Source organism: Falco punctatus (assembly GCF_963210335.1).
Source record: "Falco punctatus genome assembly, chromosome: 6".
In the NCBI taxonomy this organism is placed as follows: domain Eukaryota; kingdom Metazoa; phylum Chordata; class Aves; order Falconiformes; family Falconidae; genus Falco; species Falco punctatus.
The window spans coordinates 66695517-66720239 of NC_137585.1; the positions used below are offsets into that span (position 1 = coordinate 66695517).

At 40.1% G+C, this 24723-nt stretch overlaps 1 protein-coding gene across 9 annotated transcripts in view; it reads right to left on the reverse strand.

Moving 5' to 3' along the window:
- Positions 1-24723, reverse strand: part of PCLO (piccolo presynaptic cytomatrix protein) — a 385852-nt gene that overhangs the window by 133224 nt on the left and 227905 nt on the right. For all 9 annotated transcript variants that reach the window (XM_080392024.1, XM_080392028.1, XM_080392027.1 and 6 more), the window contains exons 9-10: positions 20921-21002; positions 624-749 (exon numbers count right to left, since the gene is read on the reverse strand). In XM_080392024.1, the coding sequence (XP_080248150.1) occupies positions 624-749; positions 20921-21002 (208 nt within the window). The remainder of the gene's footprint in view (positions 1-623; positions 750-20920; positions 21003-24723) is intronic.

Sequence of the window (24723 nt, forward strand, 5' to 3'; positions counted from 1 at the left end):
AAGATGTAATAATAACTAAGTCAAATTCACTTCACCTAGCTTTAGTTGCCTAGAGGATGATATGTAGCCTAGTGCAGTTTTCTTAAAGTCAATTGACTGAAAAAAATACCCCCAGTTCTTGAAACAGATATCTATGGTAGATAAAATAATTTCCTTTCTATAGATGCTTCTTTTTCTCTGTCATTTGTTGAGGCAGGTTGGTTCACTAACTTAAATTGGAAAAATAAAGTTAGGTCAGGTAAATTCAGTCAAGCCTAACTTTAGGGAATTTCTGAAAAAGTTAGTGGGTGTAACTGAGAGCCAACTGGATCTGTGATCTGTTTTTACCTGTGCAACTAAGAAATGTAAGCAATCCCAAACACAAATGTCTACATGATCAAGCCAGGGTCAAGACCTTCAAAACACCATGTCCATGATCCACGTTGATGATATACGTCCATGATACGCAGCTGGACTCCAGCCATACTATCCTACCCCCACTGCAGACAGCATGTTGGCAGATATTATTGAAGACACACCATAATATTCTCATCATGGCAAATCTCTTTGGCTATAGAAGTCATAAACGTACCTTCTATCAGTCCTTTTCTGCTTTTTTTTTTTTGGCAATGCATTTATCTTACCTTCTATCAGCTTCCCCGTCTGCTCTGCGTTGCCCCCAGGCAAGATCTTGGCAATGTAAGCTCCAATTTCCCCACTGCTTCCTGGAATTTCTTTCCCACCTACAACTCGGATTCCCAGTCCATTGCCTGTGATCAAAAGAAAGAGAAAACTTTAATCAGAGATAAGGCAATGAATAATTCACTGGAAAGAGCAGAACAAGTCATCAGAGGGTACTGTAGGAATGCACCAATAACTTCCAGCTATGGCTGGAAGATGAAGGTCAGCTGCAGTCACATCCAATGCTTTCCCAAAGACTTTAATTTGGGTAGAAGCACCTCAGTGAAGGAAAAGATCTTGAGTAACTACTGCATGACAGACATAGCAGAAAGAATTGATTCATTAATTTGCTTCAAAGCCAATCCTACCTTCTTCCAACAGCCTTACTGTACTGAAAGGGACTATTTGCATGGCAAACCTATTTCAAGAAACCCATCATTTGCAGTATTATTCAAATTGCATTAAATGGCTAGAAATCCACATGAAGTGTGGATTCAAAGGATAGCTTTATCATATGCTTAAAACATGCATGCAACATAGCTGAAAATTTATAGTAACGGAGCTTTTTGATTCACATAAATATGGAGCCAGAGATCATTCAGCTCCAGCAGCAAAGCATGTACATTTACATGAACATATATTTGGCAGATACTATTATTTTCCTTAATTATTTGCTTTTAATTGACATCTTTTACATCAAAGAATGCACAAATTATCGAAATGAAAAAAACCTTACAATTGGTCTGTAAATCAGTAAATCTAACATATTTCCCTCCTTTTTTAAAAAACTACAAAGAAAAAAACATTTTGATCACTCAGATGATTTTGGCTGGAGAGAAGCAGATCACTAATCTCCTTTATGTACAGAACAATGAGAGCGAAAACAAGAGCTTAAAAAATAGTCTTATAAAGCTAATATTATGTATTTGCAAACTTGTCAAGCTATCTTGCTTTTTTTTTAAAAAAAACAACACCAACACTTCCCATACAAGAAAAACAAATGTATTCTTTGAAGAAAATTTCCTATGAGACGATTCATACCTTCACCTGGGAATGTAAAGGCTGATTTTCCCACCTCTATTGTAATGGCTAAATAATTAATTTTCAAGTTATTAATTTAATAAGACCAACTTGCTGAGTGATTAGACTATTCAGCTATAGGGAGCTTACCACACAATCCCTTTGTAAAGCTTTATCTTTTTAGATTAAAGTTTTACCCCATGATACTATTGGTGTTTGATAAGTCAGCCCCGCGTTTGTTTTAGAAGCAAGATAGCCACATCGAGTTTCTGGCCAAAAAAGTTTCCATTATTTTTTTCTATCCCAGTTCAGCTAAATCTAAGTCCTTTGTGCCTCAGCTTTCCTCAGAATTGCATATTAGATGTTTTCCAGACAAGCATTTTCTTTTCTTTTGGAAGATGTTTGGTGTTCAGATGCGTGCGGATACATACACCTGTATCTTCAGATGCATACATATATATAAATATATTGTACAGTGCAATATAAAGGCAAGGAAGGCCACCTTGGTAGACTCATGACTTAAGGGGTTTAGCAGGGATTAACATGGAAACATCTCATCCCACCACTGGAGGCCTAGACCAAAGGACTAAATGCTGTATCCCCCTAAGACAGATGATGGGTACAGACCAGACTGGGGAGATGGCATACTTCCATGAGATCTACTTTTTGTGATGCAATGTAACACAGTTTGGGTGGGGATCAGTGATGGGATGACCACTGGTGATGTGCTATCAGCATACAGAACTCTTAGTGAATGGTATCAGCATGGGCTGATGGCCAAGGATGAGTTTCAGGGTGTTGTAGGGATACGCCACGATCCGGTTGAGGGCTACTATATGATAAATGGTGTGACAGACCTTGAGTTTTCACAACGGATGATCAGGATTCTTTGCAGACCAGATCTTGTACTGTTTATTCACCACAGTATGTAACAGAAGAAACCGATTTTGGTACGGCACTACTGGGAGTGCAGGCAGGAGTTTTGTACACATATGTTGAACTGGATTATAGTTATATACAAGTTTGAGATAAAGTTCAGACCTGTCATATAAACCCATTTCAGTGCCTGTATTTTATTGTTATTATTTTAACTTGTGTGCTGATATTGCTGATATTTAGTCTTGATACATTCAAAACAGGTAAGAGTTTTAGGGAATATGCAAACTCAACTTTATGACAACATGCACAATACATCTGTAAGTTACAACTGTAAAAGATTTGATATGGCAAGAATGTCCTCTCGAGTTTACTTTGGTTTTTTTGTCCAGTGCAAACTGGCCAGTAAAAAACCCACTATGAAACACGTGTAGGCACATCTAAGTATCTTCAGTAGTTGTGAATCTTCAGCTTATAGCATGAAATTTGCTAGTGAGTTCCCTGAATTTTTTGCTAAAAATTGTAGCCAGTTTGCCCCCTCTCTCTGTGTTTGTCTTCTTTTTTGTAATTAGGAGACCTGAGAACATCTTTAAAAAAGTCAGCTTCTTGTAAGACTTTACATCTGGGAACGTAAAGTAATGCAAATGTAATGCAAAAGAATGGAAGACTTTTTAAGCCTTTCTTTGGACATAACAGGTGAACAGTTGTCTCTCTTTTAACAGCCAATTAAGAATTGGGAAGGTATAAATATTTCAGCTAGAGAAGGGCCCTCTAAACAACACATAAAGGGACCCACATAATAAACATAAAACAATACCATCTAAATACTCAAGCTAATTACAGGCATGGGGAATATAATTAAATTTCTGCTACAAGATATATCCATCAGGGTAGTTAATATCCCTTTAATTATAAACTTGGTATGGATGATAATTGATTAACTAAACATGTTGCTGCTTGGCTTGTTTCGAACACAAATTGTTTGACATACAGAAAGGATGCTGTGTTTTAAACAACAGCTATATTGTCACTCTGGGGCTGTGCTATGGGTAATTCTAAGATTATTTTTATTGAGGAGAATAATTTTTCAGTGTAATTGGAACAAACTGCATAGTTATTTGAAATTATTTACCTTATTTTCATGAAAACTTGTAATTTAGTACTGGTAAATAATGACTTGATAGAGAAAGTAAACTCCCCATTCTATGGATAGGTCTAAATGTCCTTTACAATCGTTGAAAAATACAGTCTTTTAAAAAAACCAACACCTTGTTGCATAAAGCAAATGCATACACCTATGAAAGCATGTAAACAGTCCACTAGGACTCAAATTCATATGGGCTGCTCTACACATTTATCAAAGGACTTCTGATCAAACACTATGGAAAGACTCATTAACATGTTACAGATCTGAGGCTCGCAACTGGGAATTACTAAGTTCAGTAAATCCAGTAAACAACTATTCTTATACAATGCAACAAATGAACACAGCAACTAATTCTTAACTCACACGATCGACACACGGGCTTTTGAACACATCAGTAGGACTGGATGCTTTCCATCACGTAGGGGAGTAATTCCAAAGGGCTGGAGTTTTTGCATGATACGCTACACTAGTGTCTCTACCTCTGACAGCTTAATTGTAACAGAATGGCAGAGAGGTGGCTTGCCATATAAATGAGCACACAAGACACTTGATCTCAGAGGCCATTCTATGGACAACCACGCTAGATAACTTTGACTATCATGGCCTAGATTGGTTCCAATTTTGAAAACCTACGGTGTCCGGCCATATTACTGCTAATAAACCCAATTATTTCCTATGCCTATATAGACAGATTTTTATTCCTAGACACTTTGAAGAGGCTAGTGATTTTATATTTGCAGGTCTTAGAGTCAAACACATGACTGACATTATGTACTAAGTAGGAGCATGCTTGCTAAGGGACAGCTGCAAGGAGGGGTCTACCTGTGTGTGTTCATACATGGTTTTGCTGAACAAGTCAGAGGGTATTTAATTTAATTTCAGCTGCTTGTACTAAATTAGAAAACAGTACCCCATTATTACTATGTCGCAAAAATGTTACTAGAAGAAAAAAGTTAGCTTAAGTTACCAAACATACCATTCCTGGCAGTCAGAATGAATGAGCTACTTTCTGCCCAGTGAACTTTAAGTGCTCCGTTCTGGCTGACAAAGAAATATTGCTTGCATGCTGCTCTATTTTCTCATGTGAACATGGGATTTCAAATTTGCTTATACTATATCTATTGAAAATAATGAGTTTACTGTCACAGCACTCTCCAACTATCAAGCTGCAACAAGGTCTTTTACCATCTCATACCATCATGCTCTTCATACCAGTCCCTCTGCTGCCTTCTCCTCACTCAGGGCACATGTTCTCTCTTCTCTCTGCTTCTTCCTTGGCTGCCCAACCACTTAACCAGCCACACCTGCACCTTATCCACATCAGCCAGCCTCCCCACCCCTGAAGCCAGCCCACAGCTGTATATTATCAATGTTAATTAAGCCAGATTCATGCCTGTACAATTCCCCCTTTTTTCTTTATTTCATACCTCATGTTTTTACCAACCATCACAAACTTTTTACAAATAAACTTTAAATACAGTTTGGACAACTTGTCCTCAAATTCCTTCTTCATTTTTATCTTGGCCTTTTCAGCTTCTACAGGTTGATCACCTTTCTTCTTATCTGCTTTCTTAGCAGCTGGGATTTTGCTTTCTTCAGAGGGGTGTTCTGATGAACTTAAGAGTGCCTTGTCCTTTCACCTCTTGGGTCACACTGGATAGTAACCCGAGTGAGATTTCAGCAGCAGCAGATCTAGAACACAGCGCTAACACATCATTCTGTGTCCTGAAAAACTTCTTAACATCCTTGTGGTTGCCCATTTCTTCTACAAGTGGGGACACCTTCAACAAGCACATAAACATGGGAAAGAATGCCACCAGGCTGAGCAGCAGCAGCAATGGCAGGAGCCACCTGCAGCACCACACTGCTCCCACACCTTCCCCCAACACAGCCTTCACCACTTCAGGCCAGACCCGCTCTGAACCCACCACCGCTGCAGGCTGCTGCCACATCTGGCCATGTACTCTGCCACTATCACCCATTACCCTGTCTCTTAACTCCACAGCAATTAAGCTTCCTTCTCTTTGATCCCAACAGCTCACCTTTACTGGCATCTGATCCAGATTCCCAGGCTCTTCCCACCTATCTCAACACGATCTGGATCGCAGGCTGTCCCCACTACACTGGGCACCACCATCACTATTCAAAACTTCAAACATGCCCCAGCACAGCCATCACTGCTATTGCCGCTCATTACACTCAGTCTCATAATCTGAAGGGCCTCACACAGGGCACCAATTGTTGCAGCACAAACAAACCAGTAGGCTGCAACAAGGCTTTACCATTGGCCAGATTCCACTGTCTGCACTGTATCTCCTTCCTCCAGAGGCCAGACCACACTGCTGCTCCTCCACCCAACCCCCTCTCCCACACTCCTCAGGGCTATTTAACCACTTAGCAGGAAGGAGCTACAGCTGCACATCGTCCATGTCAATCAACCCACTGCCGCTGAGGCAAGGCCACAGCTGTGTGTTATCAGTGCTGATCAACCCACTGTCTTCGCTCCTCTACAGTTTACTACTTCTGTTTGCAATGACATTGCCCAATTTATCACCTCAAATGCAGACAGTTTATAAATTATCATCAACCATATGCTTTCTCAGATCTCTTTTCCCTTTGTTTTTGGATTTTTTTTTTTTAATTTTTGAGTCTTAATTCCCATCTCTCAGACTATTTTGATATAACCAGACATTAATCTTTCAATTTTAGATTTTCAGATGTCTCTCACAGCATCCTTCTGGCCAAGTGTGGGATGGGTGAGTTCATGGTGCGCTGGGTGAGAGGCAGAGCTCAAAGTGAGTGAAGCTACATCTGGCTGGTGACTGGTCACCAGTGGTGTTCCTCAGGGTTCAATTCTAGGGCCAGTTCTGTTCAAGAGTTAACAAACTGGATGCAGGAGTTGAAGGCACCGTTAGCAAGTTTGCTGATGGTACCAAAATGGGAGCTGCTGTTTAACTCCCTTGAGGGGCAAGAGGCCTTGTAGAGGGATCTAAATAGAATGGAACATTGGGCAATGATTAATGGGATTCAATGGAACTAGTCCAAATGTCAGATCCTGTACCTAGGACAGAGTAATGCCGGGCACAAGTATAAACTGGGAGATGAGTGGGTGGAGAGCAGCCCTGTAGAACAGGATCTGGAGGTGCTGGCCAACAGCAGGTTCAATCGGAGCCAGCAGCATGCCCAGCAGCCAAAGGGCAACCTGCATCCTGGGGTGCAGCAAACAGCATCACCAGCCAGTCAACAGGGGTGACTATCCCACTGCTTTCAGCATTTGTGCAGCCTCACCTTGAGCACTGTGTGCAGTTCCAGGCCCCATCATTTAGGAAGGATGTAAAGGTCCTTGAATGCATCCAGAGGAAGGCAACAAAGCTGGTGGAAGGGCTGGAAGGAATGTCCTATGAGGAGCAGCTGAAGACATTGGGTTTGTCAAGTTTGGAGAAAAGGAAGCTGAGAGGTGACCCCATTGGTCTCCACAGCTTCATGAGGAGGTGAAGCCAGAGAGGGAGGTGCTGAGCTTTTCTCCCCAGGATCCAGTGATAGGATGCGTGAGAAAGGTTCAAAGCCACACCAGCTTTGGAGGTTCAGACTGGATGTTGGGAAGCATTTCTTTACTGAGAGGGTGGTCAAACACTGGAACAGGCTTCCTAGAGAGGTGGTCGATGTCCCAGTCAGTATTTAAGAGGCATCTGAACAGCACCCTTAATAACGTGCTTTCACTTTTGGTCAGCCCTGAACTGCTCTCGTCAGGGAGTTGGACTAGATGACTGTTGTAGGTCCCTTCCAACTGAAATATTCTATTCTGTTCTATTCTATTCTATTCTATTCTAATGTAGATTTCAAGTGACTAATAAATGAAGAGCTACTTTTGAGAGAAATCCATACTTGGGAGAAAAATATTAATAAAATTGATTGGTTAATAGCTCTTTTTTTTGCTTTTGGGCAATTATTCTACTTTGTGACTTTCAAAAGGACATTTCATTTGTCTTTTCATATCCTTCCAGACATCACAAACCGCTTCAGTGATACATATTCACTGTATATAAATATATATATATATATTTTAAAAAATAATGTATATTTGAGTAGTGACCAACAACTTGACAAAAATTCTGTCACTGGTGACCCAGCAAGCATCAGTGCAAAAGTATTTTAAAAATTCATCATTCCTTTTTCCTTAATGCCACCATTACATACTTTGTGTCCAATTACACTTACTTATTTTGAACTTGTGCAGCTCAGTGTATCTTAGACCACTATGAAATTGTATCCCCTTGTGTATTTTCTTGTGTTCCAGTAGCAACACAGCAGCAAGACTGTAATTTATTTTACTGGAATAGGCTGACCATAACCTGAGCTCTGCAATTACAGTTTGGTCTTTTTTGTCCATTATGGAGATAATGAGGATCAGATTGCTGCCAATCTGTTTCTGTTGCTTTGGTCACAGGGAAGCTCACAAAATCTTATCTTTCTACTACTTTGTGGAGTAGCTCCACTACAGCCTTTAGAGTACAAACAGCCTAGATTTCCTGGAACTAGTTCAGCATCTATGCAATGATTAGACTTGTCTTTCAAAAAAACTGTCAATAACCCCTCACATAAGGTACAGGTTAAAAAAAAAAAAAAAAAAAAGAAGAAGAAAAGAGCAGAGACAAACAGTAATTCCAGGTACACCAGGCTTTTGCCGGTGTTGGTGGTCTTGCCTTCAAAAAAGAGGTGAAAATTAAGTTTTCAGGGATTTTTCTCTTATAAAAGTAAATAGTATTCCAGGACCAAACGCACGGACTAATATTGTTGAATTATTAGATAAGTCCCATACAGTAGCAACACTTCAGCGTGGGCAGAATGCATACATGTGACCCAGAAGCTCTGTGCAAACATTGTTCATGTGCTAATTCAAACAAATATTTCCTCTGGGCTAATTTTTCAAAGTATGAAACAATTTGCCTATCTAATTAGATGAGCAAAGAAAGGAAGGAAGCAATTAGAATGTACAACGAATTTTCAATAATCACACATGAGTTTGTGCAAATTGGCATAGGAAAGTGTAAGTAACAAGCATCAGCAATTTGACTCTTGTCACAGAAATAGAGTTAGATGAATTTTTAATAGACTTAGGTGACTGAATTTTTAAGATAGATATGAAAAAAACCACTACTGATTTGGATTTCTAAGAGCATAAGAGCATACCCTTCAAGTTGGCATTTGAAAATCATGATTTATTTCTGTGAAAACACCTTTGGATATTATGTGCTTTGAAGCTGAAACTATACAGAAGTAAAATGGGGAAAACTGAAATGGGCTTAAACTGCAAAATGCAGATGAGAACTACAACACATATCTTGGAGTAGTTTGAAATGGAAGGTATGTTGAAACCACATAGATAATAAGTGTTGTGTTTCAGATCCATGAGCCCATGCACAGACATACCACTGAGGGAGGAAAAACCTGCAAGTCCAAATACAGTTTTCATCACTTTCTAACATCGCTTTCAAAAACCAATTTCAAAACCAGAAGGTTGACTCATAGCCAGCAAGCACAAGGGTGACCTTTTCTGGGCAAGGTCCAATGGTAGCAACTGGATAAATGCATGAGGATAAAGAATGAAAATGAGACATCAGGCATGGAAGATTTTGCAATGTGCCAAAATACTACACTACAGCAATAAGAACTTATCAATCACACCAGATAATGCAAAGTCTTTGGACTCGATTTGGCTGTGAACAGAGAGAAAACACCTTCCTCCTGTGCTCATTTACTGACGTTATCTCCCCATTTCTCCTCCAGCCTTATCTAGACCAGACATATGCTAGGGTGCTGGTAGGCCCTTATCTGCCGGAACAATTTTACACCACCTTCCATTGTCTATATGAAACAGCAATGTCAGCCACAGCAAAAAACCACCACAAATTCTCTTTGGAGAGTTCAGACTTAGAAGTTGCATGCAAGCTATTTACTTCAATATCATAATACTGTGAAGTTTGGAGAACAGATGAAAGGAAGCATGACAAAGCAAACAAAACAAAGTTAGATCAGGTACTTGGAAATCAGAAGGAAAAGTAATGTGTATAATGAAATCCAGGCTAGATTTTTATTTACATTATTATTCTTCTGCAATTCTCTGGAATACATAACATGATGATCCATATCAGAGCTTGGTTGCCTAGACAGTTCTAACATTTTCAAGCTTGTGCTCAGGAGAATTGTTTTGGTGCTTTCTAATGAAATTAGCTTAAATGAAGTTGTTTCCTAGAAACATGATTAAGCCTACTCAGTTACTGCATTTCTTGGTCATTGGCAATTAAAGCATAAAATATACATGAAGCCAAATCCTGAGCTGATGAAATTCAGATATATTCCAGTTGTTTTAATAGCACAGCATTTCTTTATATCAGCTGCAAATCTGCTTCATGCTGATTTGCACACTGGTTATCATCCTGAAGGATCATTAAGTGGTTTATGAATTAGCATCTTGGAGCACTTGTCATATCTACTTGAAAACAAGACACGGGTCTCTTCTTCTTGGATGATCTGTCACATCAGAATCAATGGTGTCAGCTATGGCAGACTGTAGCTTTAAATCTATAAAAATCCTGTAGGCACTGAGATTCGTGGTGTTTACTGATAGACAACAGTGGCTCAATAAATGTCACTGACTGACAACTAAACTCCATTGTTTAAGAAGTTAGTTTTGAATGTATATCAGCTTTGGTATTTGAGAAACAGCAACAGATTTAATGTAAATGAAATTGTATACAATATTCTACAATATGTAAGATGTATATGCTAGTTATAGTATAATGCTTAAACAAAAGCCTTTAGGAAAAGAGTAGCTCCCTATTAAATGCAAAGCAGCAGTCACTGCTTCACAAAGTGGCTGGACCACAGACTCTTGGAAGCTGTGAGAATATTGCACCATGTTTACCCTGGCCTTAAATTCTCAAATACCTCCTGTCAAGGCCACAACAAAGGGCTAAACAAATTTTATGTCTGACCTAGTAAGACTGTTCTTATCTTTAATAAATTTGGGAAAACTTTGCTCTCTTCAATGAACAGTGATCATTACTACACCTGCTAAAGACTCGTCTAACACACAGTCAAGCTATGAAGGAAGGAAGGAATGCATTCCTTTCCTTTATTTAGCATTACTTCTCCAGTAACCATGGTGCTGGTATTTGGGGAGCACAAAGGCTATATCTATCATAAATTCCTTTTATGAAGCTGGAAGACTGGAGGAAAGGGTTTAGAGGAAATAGAAACACCGCTCCATCCTATTACCTACTGGCCAGCAGTTCATGCTATCTATGCAGAGTGCTGGTAGTATCCTAAGGTAAGATATGCCAATGGTGACACTTTTCTTAAATGCACACAGAAATGCAGACTTAGTGAGTTTACTCACTGTAAACTTATACTCCGGAGCACCTCAAGACTTTAGCAAAAACCAGAAAGACCATTCAGTCTTGGTCTTGTTGTCAGGACTGCATCAGTCAAAACATGATCTGGACCCTTCCCCATCTGTTCTGAATCTTCTCTCCCTTTGTTGCAATGTTCTTGCCCACACAACTTTATTTACTGAGTATCTGATCACGTACACTCCCTTTCCCATCCTAAAATGAAGGACTTTTAAGCAAGTCACAACATATGTTAGATTTACACATCTCAATAGTTATAGGTAAGTGCAGCGGGGAAGAAGTTTTTCTTTACAACTAGTATTAACTTATCCTGTTTTAACTGATGCCCATTGCCTCAGCATCCTGCTGTGAAGAGCCTTGCGCCCTCTTGATAAGCTCCTCGTCGGTATGGGATGGCTGCTGTTATGTCCCCCCAGAAACTGTCTCCTCTTCAGGCTGAACAAGCCCTGTCCCCCAATTTCTGCTCTCAGGGCAGGTGCTGCAGCCCCCAGCCACCCCCCTGGCCCTCTGCTGTGCTGCCTCCCATTTGTCCATGTCTTTCCTGTGTTGGAGGTGGGCTGGGGGCAACACCAAACACAGTATCTAGACACAGCCTGGCACATGTTGAGTAGAAGGGGATGGTCACTTCCCTTGATCTACTGGCATGGTGCTGGTAACATGGCCCGGGATGCTCTTGGCCACCTTTACTGCCAAGGCACATGATGGTGGTCTACAGAGACCTCCCCCAAGGGCCTCTTCTGCCGACCTGCTCCCCAGCCAGTCTCTCCCCAGCTTCCATCAGTGCACAGGGCTCTTTGTCTCCAGGTACAAGATTTGTACTTAATCCTGTTCAACTTCACAATGGTTCTGTTGGCCCATTCCTCCAGCCTGTCCTGGTCACTCTGAATGGCAGCCCTGCCTTCAAGTGTATTCCCCCAATTTGATGCCATCTGAGTGTACTCCATCATCTCCTCTGTGTCACTGATAAAGTTATTAAATGGTCCCATGACAGGGCCTTCTGCGGTATTTGTTACCTGCCTCTAGGAAAAGCACACCCCATTAACCACTGTCATCAAAACCCAATCATCTGACCAATTCTTTACTCATCTAGTTGCCCAGACATCAGACCTTTACATCCCAATTCCAGGCTAAAATTTAATGTAAGAAAATAGTTGAAGTCTAAAGTCCCTTTCCATTTACTGCAATACCCTAATTTCAGTCCAGTTTCACAAAACTTTACAGATTCTTATGAGGATTAATCCACCATAAAAATAAACTTTTGTCTGTTCAGCCAATGTGTCTGTCGATCATTCATGGCTTCACTGTAAAAAAATCAATCCCTGCGGTATTTTTAGTGCTACAGTAGTTGTTTTTAGCTCAAGCATTTTATTAATGATCTTCTCAATGAAAGAGAATAGAAAGAGATTTTATTCATGTTTCCTACATAGTGTCAGGCAGCCCTGCCATCAGAGGAAAACATAAAAGATGCTTTGCTGGAATATCACAGCTTAGTTGGTATGTTATGAATCTGGCATATTAGCGATGTCTTAGCAACTATTATTAGCAAATGATAGTTCAGTCCTAGGTAAACGGAATGAGCTTTGTTAGCAAGATGTTATCTTAACATCTTGGACCAAAACTCCAAATAATTTGGTTTTATTTAGCTGTTTTGGAATAGGATCTCCAGCTTTTGAGGCTATCTATATTTTGTTATGAAAACACCAAGTAAAGGCCTGAGGATCTAGCATGTAAATTCTCTCTATTACAATTCTGTGTGCTGATCTTGTGTTACAGACTTGGCATAATGCCCTGCTATCATAGAGTCATTCAAACTGCAGACAAGTGCTCATGTAATCAACTTTTTAAACTCCTCAATAATTTTCTTAGAGCAGAGCAAATCTGTCTGGTGTTTGTGCAAATGTGTGTTGGTGATGGTTAAATAGAAGCTACTCCACTCTACCGCTTCCTTTGGGACAGGAGACACCACGGGGAGTGCACACATTATGGGGAACATTTTGAGGAATCTGTAGAGTGATGATACTACCTGTGGTTAACAGCCACCCAGCAAAGCCTCTGTACACTAAATAATTTCTCTTGAAGGAAAACCAAAGGAATATCTCACCCAGATGACTCTCCTGCACCAAGGAATCAACTGATACAGTCCTGCATGAGTATCTGCCATGAATGGGGAAGAATCTGTGGAACAGTAAGTTGTAAAATGCCATTCGTCCAAAACAAGCAATACTTGCAATCATGTATGTCTTTGTAATATACTCTGAATTCTCCTTCCTTTCTCAAAGACAAACACAGTATCTAGTTTTGGTGTACAATTCCTTAAAAACATTATAATATTCATATAAATTACACAAAATAAGTGACGGAATTGTAGTTCCCCTGTTGTTAAACTTCAAATTAACTTTTGACTCATTGCTTGGAAAAGATCCTAAGCTGGCAATGGCAGAGACAGAAGCTTATGGTTTATTCTCAGAAGGGGTATCACAGAGCAGCTGTTCAGACTGTCTCCAGGAAGGATGGCGTGGCCATTTGACAGTTTGTTTCTTACAACCATTCAGTCTGCAGATACAGGCTAGCTTTGTGTTTGGAAATAGGAACTGTTCGCTAAAGCACGTTGAGACCTTCAATGAACTGCACATGCTCTGTCCCTGATGACATCAGTCGCTGCTGAATGAGGTCAGTAACTCTATGCCATCACTTCTCATCTAAGTGGGGTTTAAACTCACATCTTTAAGTAATGAAGTGCCTTACTTCTCTTGTACTGAGCTGAGGTTGGTAATGAAAAAATAATAGAAAAATAATACTTAAAAAAAAGGAACATAGAAAAGTACATTTTCCACATTTTAAAGAGGGAGAGTTGACGAAGGGATTTTTAGTTGTTTTTCTAAAAAAAAAAAAAAAGACAAGGCATAAACCTTGTAAGACTTGGAATGTCACATCTTGTTTGTGATATACTCATTTGATGTCTCACACAAAATGAGTATTTCTTATAATAACTCAACTGACTACTGCAAAAGAAAAACACCATATGAATTAAGTGCATAGTAATTTACTAGTCAGCTTGCTCTTTGTTGATATTAACCCTTCAAAATGCAGGTTTTTTTATGTGACAGGGATAAAGGTAATTTATTTACCTGCATACCTCGTTCCTTTAAACACTGCAGTCTTCACTTCTATATCAAGAGAATGATATATCATTTTTTTCTATCCATTAGAAGAAGCTGTCAAATGAGGGAAATTTTCTGTCTTTCCTGAGAAAACGGTATATTCTCAAGCCAATGACTACTGCTGTCCAACACATCAACAAGCAGCCACATATAAGCATTTTTTACAGAAAACAAAATTTCTGATAAACATGCAAATTAGCACTTCGATAAGTCTTACATTTTTGCCTCCTGAAATTGTATCTCCTTTAGATAAATACGTATTCTAATGACTATGGGGCATATGATACCTTCTTCTTGCATGGGGTGTCTTTTACAAAAAAAATATATTTTTTTATTAAATTCATGTAATTTTGGGGTGCCTATCCTCAGACAGCTTTGGCTTTATCAGCCTTGACTAACGTCAGCTTCACTCCCTTCCCTGTTGAACAGATTTCTTCAGGAATGAGAACAATTTCTGGCAAACTTTAGGTTATTTAAAAAAAAAAAATTCTGACAACCCCCCTCCCTCAACTTCTCTTTACTGAAGCAAACAAGCAAACAAACATGCAGGCACTGAGTGCGTATTACCTGTAAACAATATTAAAGTTTTTTAAAAAATCAGAAACACAGATAATGAAGAAAGGTTTCACTTGACAGATGCTGCACCTGTTAGCTCGGTGCAATGATGCTATGAGACAATCAGAACCTCAGAGTTCTACCAACTCACAAGGAACATTTTCTTTGCGTCAGTGACCTGCAGAATCAGAAGGTCTTAATGTTAATCATCCTGCATTCAGATTGTACACCTAGTGCACTTCAAAGACCTGTACAAATCTGTGAATAGTTAAATAATGTCCTCTACAAGTCTTTTGACTGTTCTGTAACTTCTTTGTACATAAGCCGTATCTGTTCATCTCATCTAATTTTAGATCTCTGCAAGACATTCTCTGCATTATTAACTTTTTCTAGTGTCCTTTATCAGTTGTCTCATCAATATTATGCAGCCCTGAATGTTTTGTCTTCTACTCCTTCATGAGAAAGTGCTGGTCTGCATCCCTTATCTCCAACACAGAAATTTCTGCTTTGTCTTCTGTGAATCTCATTCTCACATGCCAGCTTTTCTCTTGGCTTTCCATGGAAACCTGGGAGGCCGACTGAGCTCTAACATTCAGTGTGGCAGCGATATGTTTCTGCAGCCCCTTCTGCTTGAAAGCTATGAAAGGAAACTGGACCTTTATAACCAGTAGATACATTTCACTCTCAACTACCTCCACTCATCTTATTAGACATCCTTCAACAGATGTTCACACACTGAAAAATGAATAAACAACAGAGCAGCCAAAAAGGGTTCAGGGGAAGTATTTTAAATACACACACTAGTGCTTTTCAAATTCAATTAGAGACAAGGCACATCAAAATGGAATATATGGTCTGTATCTCAACAAAATGTTTTTAACAAATCCAAAATATTGTTTGTGATCATATATATATAAAAGCCAAATGATATTAAGTTCTTTCTAAGATTGCTTTTAAGACACAGAAAGACATCTTTCCTTCCATTTATTTCCATCCCTGTCCTTACTTACTGCTATATGACTTCAGTGGAAAATCTCTGACATTGCCTGGTTGTAACAGCTATGTCCCTTTCTGTTTATGGGGTTTTACCTTCTGTACCACATCTCTGATAAGGAAAGAATGTTTAAGGCAATGATGGCCATTAATTAGGGATTAAATCCTTCCACAGTGACAAGTTAAAGGAGGGTACTGGGTTTTCGTGCAAAGTATTATCTTAGTTCTTCACAACATTAAACCAAAGAAACAGGACTGAGTTATCCTCTAAGAAAAGAGTATGAGGAGAGGAGATGGGTTACACTTCTCACTCTCTGTTTTTCACTACTATATCATATTCAAGACCCAGACTGTGACTATATTTAACGTGGTTTTTAATTGATTAGTAGTCACATATTCACTATACTTCAGTATTTCAGTGCAAGAACTGAATTTGCTGAACTTGCAGGTGAAAGAACCCTAAATACATAGGGTTATTTATTTACAGGCTATCTATAGCAGTAAGGCCTTGCTATAGGAAAATTCTTTGAATCCTTTTCCTCTCTTTTAGGATAAGTACCCCATGAGCTGGCATGCTGCAGAAGCGTAGTTTTATGTGCAGGAATCAATGATCCTTATGGACAGTATGAGGCATCTCTGATGTGTACATAGCATCACAGCTACCCCGTCATCCTCTTAGTGTTTCACTGACATCACTGCTGAAGTGAAGATTAGGGACACAGCCTTCTCCCCACAGTCTAATTCTCTTCTTTACTGTAAAGTTCACAGCTTTTTCTTAATGCTTCCCTGCCTTTTTATTTTCATGAGAACTGAAGAGGATGTTGCGCAATATGGGCAGCCTGGGTTCTCAAAGGTACGTTCTGCTGCCTGGAAACACAGAATATCCTACCTTTTGAAAGGGAAGAATTCCTTGTGAAGTAAAGTAAGTGAAGTAAAGCAGCAAAAATTACCTTTGAGTGAACTCATTGCACCTATAGACCTACTGAGATGTGTCTACCTTGTTGGGTTATCACCCAGCTTTCTGATCAGGAATGACACAGTGTTAAGTTTTTATCTTTACAACATTTCCAAAGGTATTGCCAATGCTTTCATTACCTTCAATAGCCATGTCCTCTCTTGACTTTTTCAACTATAACTATGACATGTTAAAGAACAGAAGAGAAAATTCTGGCAGTATAAAACAGTGCTTATGCTGCTATGCTAAAAGATCCAAAAGGAGCAACGGATTATCAGTGAAAACAAACAGTGAGTTTCTGGAGCGTTAAACACTGCTACATTATCACTCACTAATCACTGCCAACAATGCTTTGCAACTCAGCATAACCGTGATGCCAATTCTTTTTCTTTTTCTTTAAATTGCAAATTATTAATTGATCTTTGCAGAGAAAACCCTTGACAATTCCTTCATATCTATCATCATTGCCTGAGGAGGGGGATATTGCACACCTTGAAAGCAAAAGATGTGACTTCTAGATGATGGCATATGCTGAATAAACAAGAACCCTCAAGAGAGAGTCCAGCTAGCAAGTATACATTTATTTTTCATTCAGAGCTACTATTCTCTTGCCATTGCAATTTTGGCTGGTTCCTTGCTCCTTAAAAACCTCATTCACATGCTAAAATTTGCAGAAAATATTTTTGTGTTTAAAATTATGCTAGATTATCTAAGAGGCATCAAAAGCATCTGTACCTCTGAGCTAGTTTCTATTAATCAAGAAAGTAAATAAACAGAATGCATCTGCACATAGTACGTAGTGATGTAGCCTGAATTTTAAGTAATTTGGCACTGCTATTATTAATATTAATGATTTGACAATTTCTGGATCCATAAACAGGAAGTAACCTCCAGTATGGTAGGTATGTGATGAGATCTATGGAATTCAAATTATAACAATGATACTAGGATGAAATTCAAGCTTGCCCTATAGTTACAGGTGTTGTATAGCCAGGTCCCTGGGCTGACCCAGCACCCTGAGTCATTCATGCCAAGGCTGGCCCAGGAACTCTCCAGTGAGATGAGGTGATGGGCTGAACCAATGGCCAGCTTCCCAACAAAGCAGCTATCAACAGTTAGAGGAGTTCTCCAAGTGGGAATTGTGGACAGATCGGGAGATTTCCCCATGTAGCTCCTGCTGGATATGCACCAGTTAAGATACCCCATTTGTATACTTAAGATGCGTTCATTAATGCCCTGAGAGGAGAACCTGTCAGTCTCAAGCAACTCCCCAGGCAACTCCTGCTGTTGAACTGACAAAACTGCACATAGATCATTTAAAGCATCAGCAGAAACTGTTCTTGCATGTGCAGAAATGATCGCATAGGACAGGCTTTTGTGCATAGCGAAGACAGAGGATGTACACACTGTACATCCTGTAAGATAATCAGAGACAACAGATGATGCATATGCTGTTGTGGCCACCCAGGACCACAGGCCAGCTGGCTTGTAAGAATACAGCAATGCAAGGGTTCAGGTAGTCTTGTCCAATACAGCCAAAGATGCTGCTGAAAGAGTGCTTGCCCTTAAGATGCTACAGAAAGGACGGTTGCCCTGAAGATGCTACTGAAAGGATGATTACCCTGAAGATGCTACTGAAAGGATGGTTGCCCTGAAGATTGTACTGAAAGGATGGTTGCCAGAGAGATGCCCATCAGCACGTGGACAGTGACTGGCTGTCTGCTTGGAGAGATCTGACACCCCATGTGAGCTTTATTGAGGGTAGTTGGTTTTTTTAACATACGGTCTTCCTCTGCCTGTGCAACATTTTGGTACTTTGGGTAAGAAAGAGAGGATGAGGGAGAAAGGGAGAGCAGAAGAATTTGAGTAAGGAAAGAAACAATGAAAAAAAGAAAAAGAAAGAAACCAGCCAGCCAACACACCAACAAATCATGGCATCTAGATGAATATCCAACAAACTTGTAGCAAGGTAGCTGTGGTGGAGTAAGAGTATATGTTGTTTAATGTACCAATATGTTAAGCAAATTTTGCTGTATAATAGATTTTTAAGTCTGCCTCTGGTTAATAGCAATTGTCTGGTTAATGAACAAAGATACTGGCTATTAGTTTGCAGAGAATAATCAGAATTGAATTTTTAAAAAAATAAATAAAACCCATGTGTGCGGCTCTGAGAAATGTCATCTGGAAAGGTGAAGGCTAAGCAGAAAGCACTGCATATTTAAAGAGAGTTTCCGTGCACTTTAATTCTTCAGACACTGAGAGAGGGGGAGGAAGGGACGTATGAAGTCAAGGAGTCACAGTACTTCAAAGACGTACAAGGTGCAAAAAATACAACTTCTTCTGGCTCAGATCTTCTCTGTTGGCATCCTATTCCACTTTTGGCTCTTTTCTGTACAAAGCATTTAAGCCTTTTCACACCTGTAGGGAAATCTATAAGTACATCATATAGAAGTATGTCTGTGCAGGTCTCCAAAGGTGTATCTGGACTAAAAGCCAAAAGTATGACTGCAGCTTGTAGACACATAGCCAAGCTTGCTTAATCCAATTAAAATGTAGGTACAATACCTCACAGCTATAGCAGCCAGCAGTCCTAGGGTGGGCTATGAAACCTTAGCAGGATCCTGAGTAAATATTTGATCCTGTGTGATCTCATGTTGTGCAGGGCGTTAGTCAATGGGAAGTCAATACCTACACCTTGGTTTCCCAGTCACCATTTACAAGGCATTTACACCGATGCACAGTACATTGCTGTGGCTGTCAGCACGAGACCTGGTGGAGAGTCTGGAGTAGACATTTCACATTGCGTGAGAATAAGCAATTTTACAGAGGAGAGCAGGCCGTCAGAGGCATTAAATAACGAGCTATGCACAGTTGTCTGGTTGTAGTTCCACTTGTTCTTGAGTGAGCCAGCAGCTTGGTACACAACGTCACATCACCCTGTAGGGCACCCATCCCCACTAGGATGTCAAGGAGCTCCTTAGGGACTGAGGGCCCTGGGCAGCAGGGGCTGACACATCAGCCGACCAGGTGGCTCCTTTCAGATTCTGCTGTGTGTGTCTGGGGGTCTTTCCGTATCCTGAAATCATCACCAGGTGTTGTTACACTGGCTAGCAAGAAAATACATCATAACGTGTACAAAGCATTCATTTAACAGCCTAATTATGAGGGAGATACTGGGGATGGAAGTGATCAAGATTTTACTGCCAGAAACCCTGTGAAAACAATATTTAGCAATTCAGTTAAGTTCACGCCACTTTATACTTAATGCTTGAGGGAACACCAGAGCTAGAAGTCAGTAAATACTTCTGCTAGAAAAAGAGGTTGACACATGCTATTACAATTTTTTAAGCAAGTTAAAACAGAGTCTGGTGGTTTCATGACAAAACCGCTTCGAGCATGTACCTCTGAAAAAAGACAAGGAGCATATTAAAAAGGACTTTGAGTTCCTTATCAGTATGAGATGTGAGAAAGAGGGCAATTCCAAAAGCTTGGACAGACAGACCTTACCTGTGCTAGCTCTAGTAACTGGCAGCCTTTTACAATTTGATACATGAAAACATCACACTGCACTCCCGCTCACAGTCCGGGAGGTGAGCGACTGTAACCTTTGCCACTTTCATCGCCTTTGTAAGCAGGGTCAAACTTTCATGAACATTTGTGTTAGCACCAGGGAAAGCAGAATAAATCTGAAGTCCTGTGATAAATGCCTCCATCTGAAGAGATCACCGAAAAATGGGATCCGATTGTTCTGCTACCCCCCTTGTAAGTTCCAGTACAGAAAGAATAAAATTCTCGGTTCTGTACATGCTGAACACCTACCCAAGCCTGTTTTATAGAAACTTCTCATACAGAGAATATAGTTACATAAAAAGCAACAGCAAACCAGACTGCTCATATGTATAACACAACAGATTTCCCCTCTGTTTTTAATGTCTGGATGGCTTACATATCTCAAACAGATCTTGTGACCTTTTTTCTGCACTGCTGCTTTCTGTTACAATCAACTAGCAAGATTTAAAATGACCACTGAAATCCCTGCTGCCTATGACAGAGAAACTATTTTTAATACTGCAAATCTTTTGCATGATTCACGCTAATCAAATTAATTAACATGTCTCATAGAGGGTTGTGGTTTTTTTACCTGAAACTGTGTGATCCTTCGGGTCTCTCAGTAGTTTGAGCCTTGCGTGAGGGAAAATGTACTGCAGGGGCTTCCCATTTATCTGAGGAACACAAATATGCAAGTCATAAAAAGATAAAACAGCATCAATTCTATCACTAATTTTAGACAGCTGAAACAGAAACAAGCAAACCAACTGATTTCACCCAGGGAAATATCACGGCTTCACAATTCAAATGATCCTCCAAGTTTCAAGACACTTGTCAGACTGGAAAATCCTTCTGCAGGGGAATGAATATTTGCTTCCATAAAGCCAGATTCATTTTGGATACAGCTTTAGTTCTGATTTCTATTTCCTAATGACTAGAAGGTGGTCACTGTCCTCTGCAGCTTCTCTCAACATTAATCATTTGTCTAAGCAATGTTCAAGGGAAGAATGAAATTCAGTATAATTCCTGTAATTATTATAAAATCCTGTTCATACAGACCTAAACAAAATGGTAGTGGAACATGTAAACAGGCACGAGTTACTACTCTAGTTTCAGCAGACCCACACATCCCAACGTCTCTCTTGTCATCACATTGCAAGTCTTTTGAAAGACCCAACCTAAAACTTGTAGGACTACGTTCTGAATGACAATGCGCAACATTTGCTTGGGCTAATACTGGGAAGTGAACAAGCTGAAAGCAACACCTCCCCACCACACACACTAAAGAGCAAGGTTTCCAGCTGGGATGATCCCACCTGCCCCATGACACAGGCACAGGAGGGGCCACACATCAGGGACTAACCTATCTGCCGGGGATGGTCACCCTGTGTCCCCACCAAAACGCCTTTGCAGAATGCATGTTTGCTGCAACGCTCACACACCTCACAGATATCACACACCCTCTTCGCCTGCACTTTTGGTCTTCCAGAGGCAAAGCAGAATCCACCACATCTCTGCCCATGCCATGCTGGTGCCAAGCCTGAGCGCTGCAGCCGGACCAAGAGAAGTGAGTGCCTGTGGCTGCTCAAGGCTGGGCATCAAGACAGGATGGGACCCAGGGGAGGCAGGATGAAGGAGCCAGTGGGACAGTATTAACCAGCATGGTAATGCAGCAGCCTGAGTGGATCAGCAGCCTGCTATCAAGGGTTTATTACTATTACTTATATTTCAGTAGCATTTAAAGGGATTAATCTCCCCCTGAACTAGGCACTTCAAACCCAGTTTCCCCCCCTGGAGAGTTTATGATGATAATGGATATCAGAGAAATGACAGGAGGGGAGACAAAGAAGTCAAGGGACTCGTTTAGCTCAATCCCAACACGAGCAGAAGAGGTGTTTATACATCTGTTGTCATAATTCAGTTTCTTATCCAGTGGATGATGCAGCCAGAAGGCTGAAATCCTCCCGTAACACAATGAGAGTAGTGTTGAGCGTAATTAATCTCACACATAAAGGATATCAGGGATTTGGTAGTGGACAAGTGGACTCCAGAATAAATCAGAACACGAGATCAGGCAGACTTTAGGGCTTACCACAGAATTTTGCCAGGGCACAGGGTCTGATGCTACCAGAAGTGTATGAAGCACCATGACACTTCCATGCTTATAAATGAATAGGGACACTGTTACGCTTTTAATGACATGATCAGAAATTCAGCAAGTGTAATTTAACAGTAAAAACAATTTATTTGGCATGTGTAGCTTACATAAAATTGTAAAAAAAATGAAAGACTGTATGTAATTTTATTTTTACTTAAATAAAAAAGAATACAAATCAGTGCTATTCAAGAGAAGCCTATGAACACATTTGAGCAGATCCTTAGTTGGGATCCATTTTGGTGGGAGCAATTCCATTTAACTGAGGAATGTTGCAGCTCATAAACTTCAGTTCACATTGGTTTTCATTGCTCTATCTTATCTTTCTTTAGCAAGATTTTTTTTTGAATAAATAATAATCCAGAAATATCCAGTGCCGTATTGTACATGATTCCTGACAAATATATCAGAAAACAGAAGTCTCGTACTTTAGCTTCCTCATTACTTTCACTTCCAGAATTTTATGAGAAGTATAAATCTTGGTGATTCATATAGGTATGAATAAAAACATTAACGTTTATTAGCATTCAGGATGGCGTATTGTTTTTTATTGGTGGTGGGAATCAGTACTTAAATCGAACATGCCATTAGGCATTTACCTTCAGAACAGCATGTGTCTGGAAGTGGCAGAATAAACAGGAAAAACCAGTGGTTGCTGGAAATAGATAATGCAAAGAGCAGCTACATTGTTTTTGATGGTTTTACTTTAACCACTAATGCTTGTCCTTATCTGAAATCTAGTAGTCTATTTGAAAACCCGCAGAACACAAATTATTTTCTGTTTCCAGCTGTTTGTTTCTTCTGACTTCCACAGAAGCTGATTTCGCTTCATCTGAATATATGCCAGGAGCCCTTTCTATATGACTGTCCTCCCAATCACCCCAGTGAAGATGCAGAGGGACACACCGAAGTTGCACAACTGTGACAGCGTAAATCTGAGCTGTGACACAGAAGAGGCAGTCCCTCCACTGCAAGGCACAAGAACGGAAGATGTGTAAATTCCCAAGCCCAGATTTAGGTCCCAGGGAAAAATGTGACTTGACCCTGCTTACTTGCTACAAAACCCCCAGATTCCTGCCATCTGTCCTTGCCATCAAGACCCTTTCCTCACCTTTCTGGGAGCATTTGGTACACTCCAGTAACAATTTTTGTAACTCAGCACTGGCAATGCCATCCTCTTCTGACTGCAGGCACATTTTGACTCTCCAGTGTATCTCCCCTCCTACTGCGCTCCAGGACCTGACATGGGAGTCAGCTCACGTTTTTTTTTCTGCATATTACTCAGCAGGCCCTTGGGGGTTGCATCCCAGTGAGTTAAATGAAAACGGGAGTATAAAGTGTTTCCTCCAGGAATTTAAGCTCTGGTTATGTGTTTCATGTTATTTGTCAGCTCAATGCCTCTCCAAAAAAGATGGAACGAATGGCAAATAAATGCACTGAGGTTTTCTAACACTGTTACAGAGGATCAGTGTAAATATACACTTTATTTTCCCTTTGGTACCTTTAAATGTTTTATCTGATAAAGAAACTCCACAGAAGACTCATTTACGGGAATTTTAAAAGGTAAAGAGCACAACTAAGAATAAATTTATTCAGTGCTATATTTAAGAAATAAAAAAGCATCAAATGTATTTCAGTGTCCAGGCAAAGCCCACAGCAACAGCTGTAACATATTGTTTTTTTGATCAGGTCATCAAAGCCACAGTAATTCCTGGTTTTAAGTGGCACTGCACCTCCCCTTCCACCAGTATCTTAGACAGGACCTGGTAAGGTGAATCTCAGCAGCTACACCTGGCTGAGTCCTTTAGGAAATCCAGTCTGCCAGGAAAATTCTACCTGAGTTCTGTATCCAGGAACAAGACGGTGGATGCTCAAGGTGACGGGTTAGACAGTATCTGTCCTAATCTCTAAACACAACAGGAACTTGCATGGCCTGCGAAAGCTGGCCAAGGATTTCCACGGCTAAGGTGACCCTGCCCCTTTGAAGCGCTACATCTCCTCTGCACAACGGATGAGTGTCAATTTCTCTGGAAATTCTCTGTACTGATAGATCCCTGATGATGGAGACGTTTTGCAAAAGAAATGCTGAAGAAAAATGTAACAAATACAATGTTCCTGCTCATTGAAAAATTGCAAAGCCTTTGCTTCTGCTATAAGGTCAGTACAGAACTCTGACTTTCGATGTAGAAGTCATTCTGGTATGCAGTGAGAACATCATTTCTGGATGACTCAAAAATGAG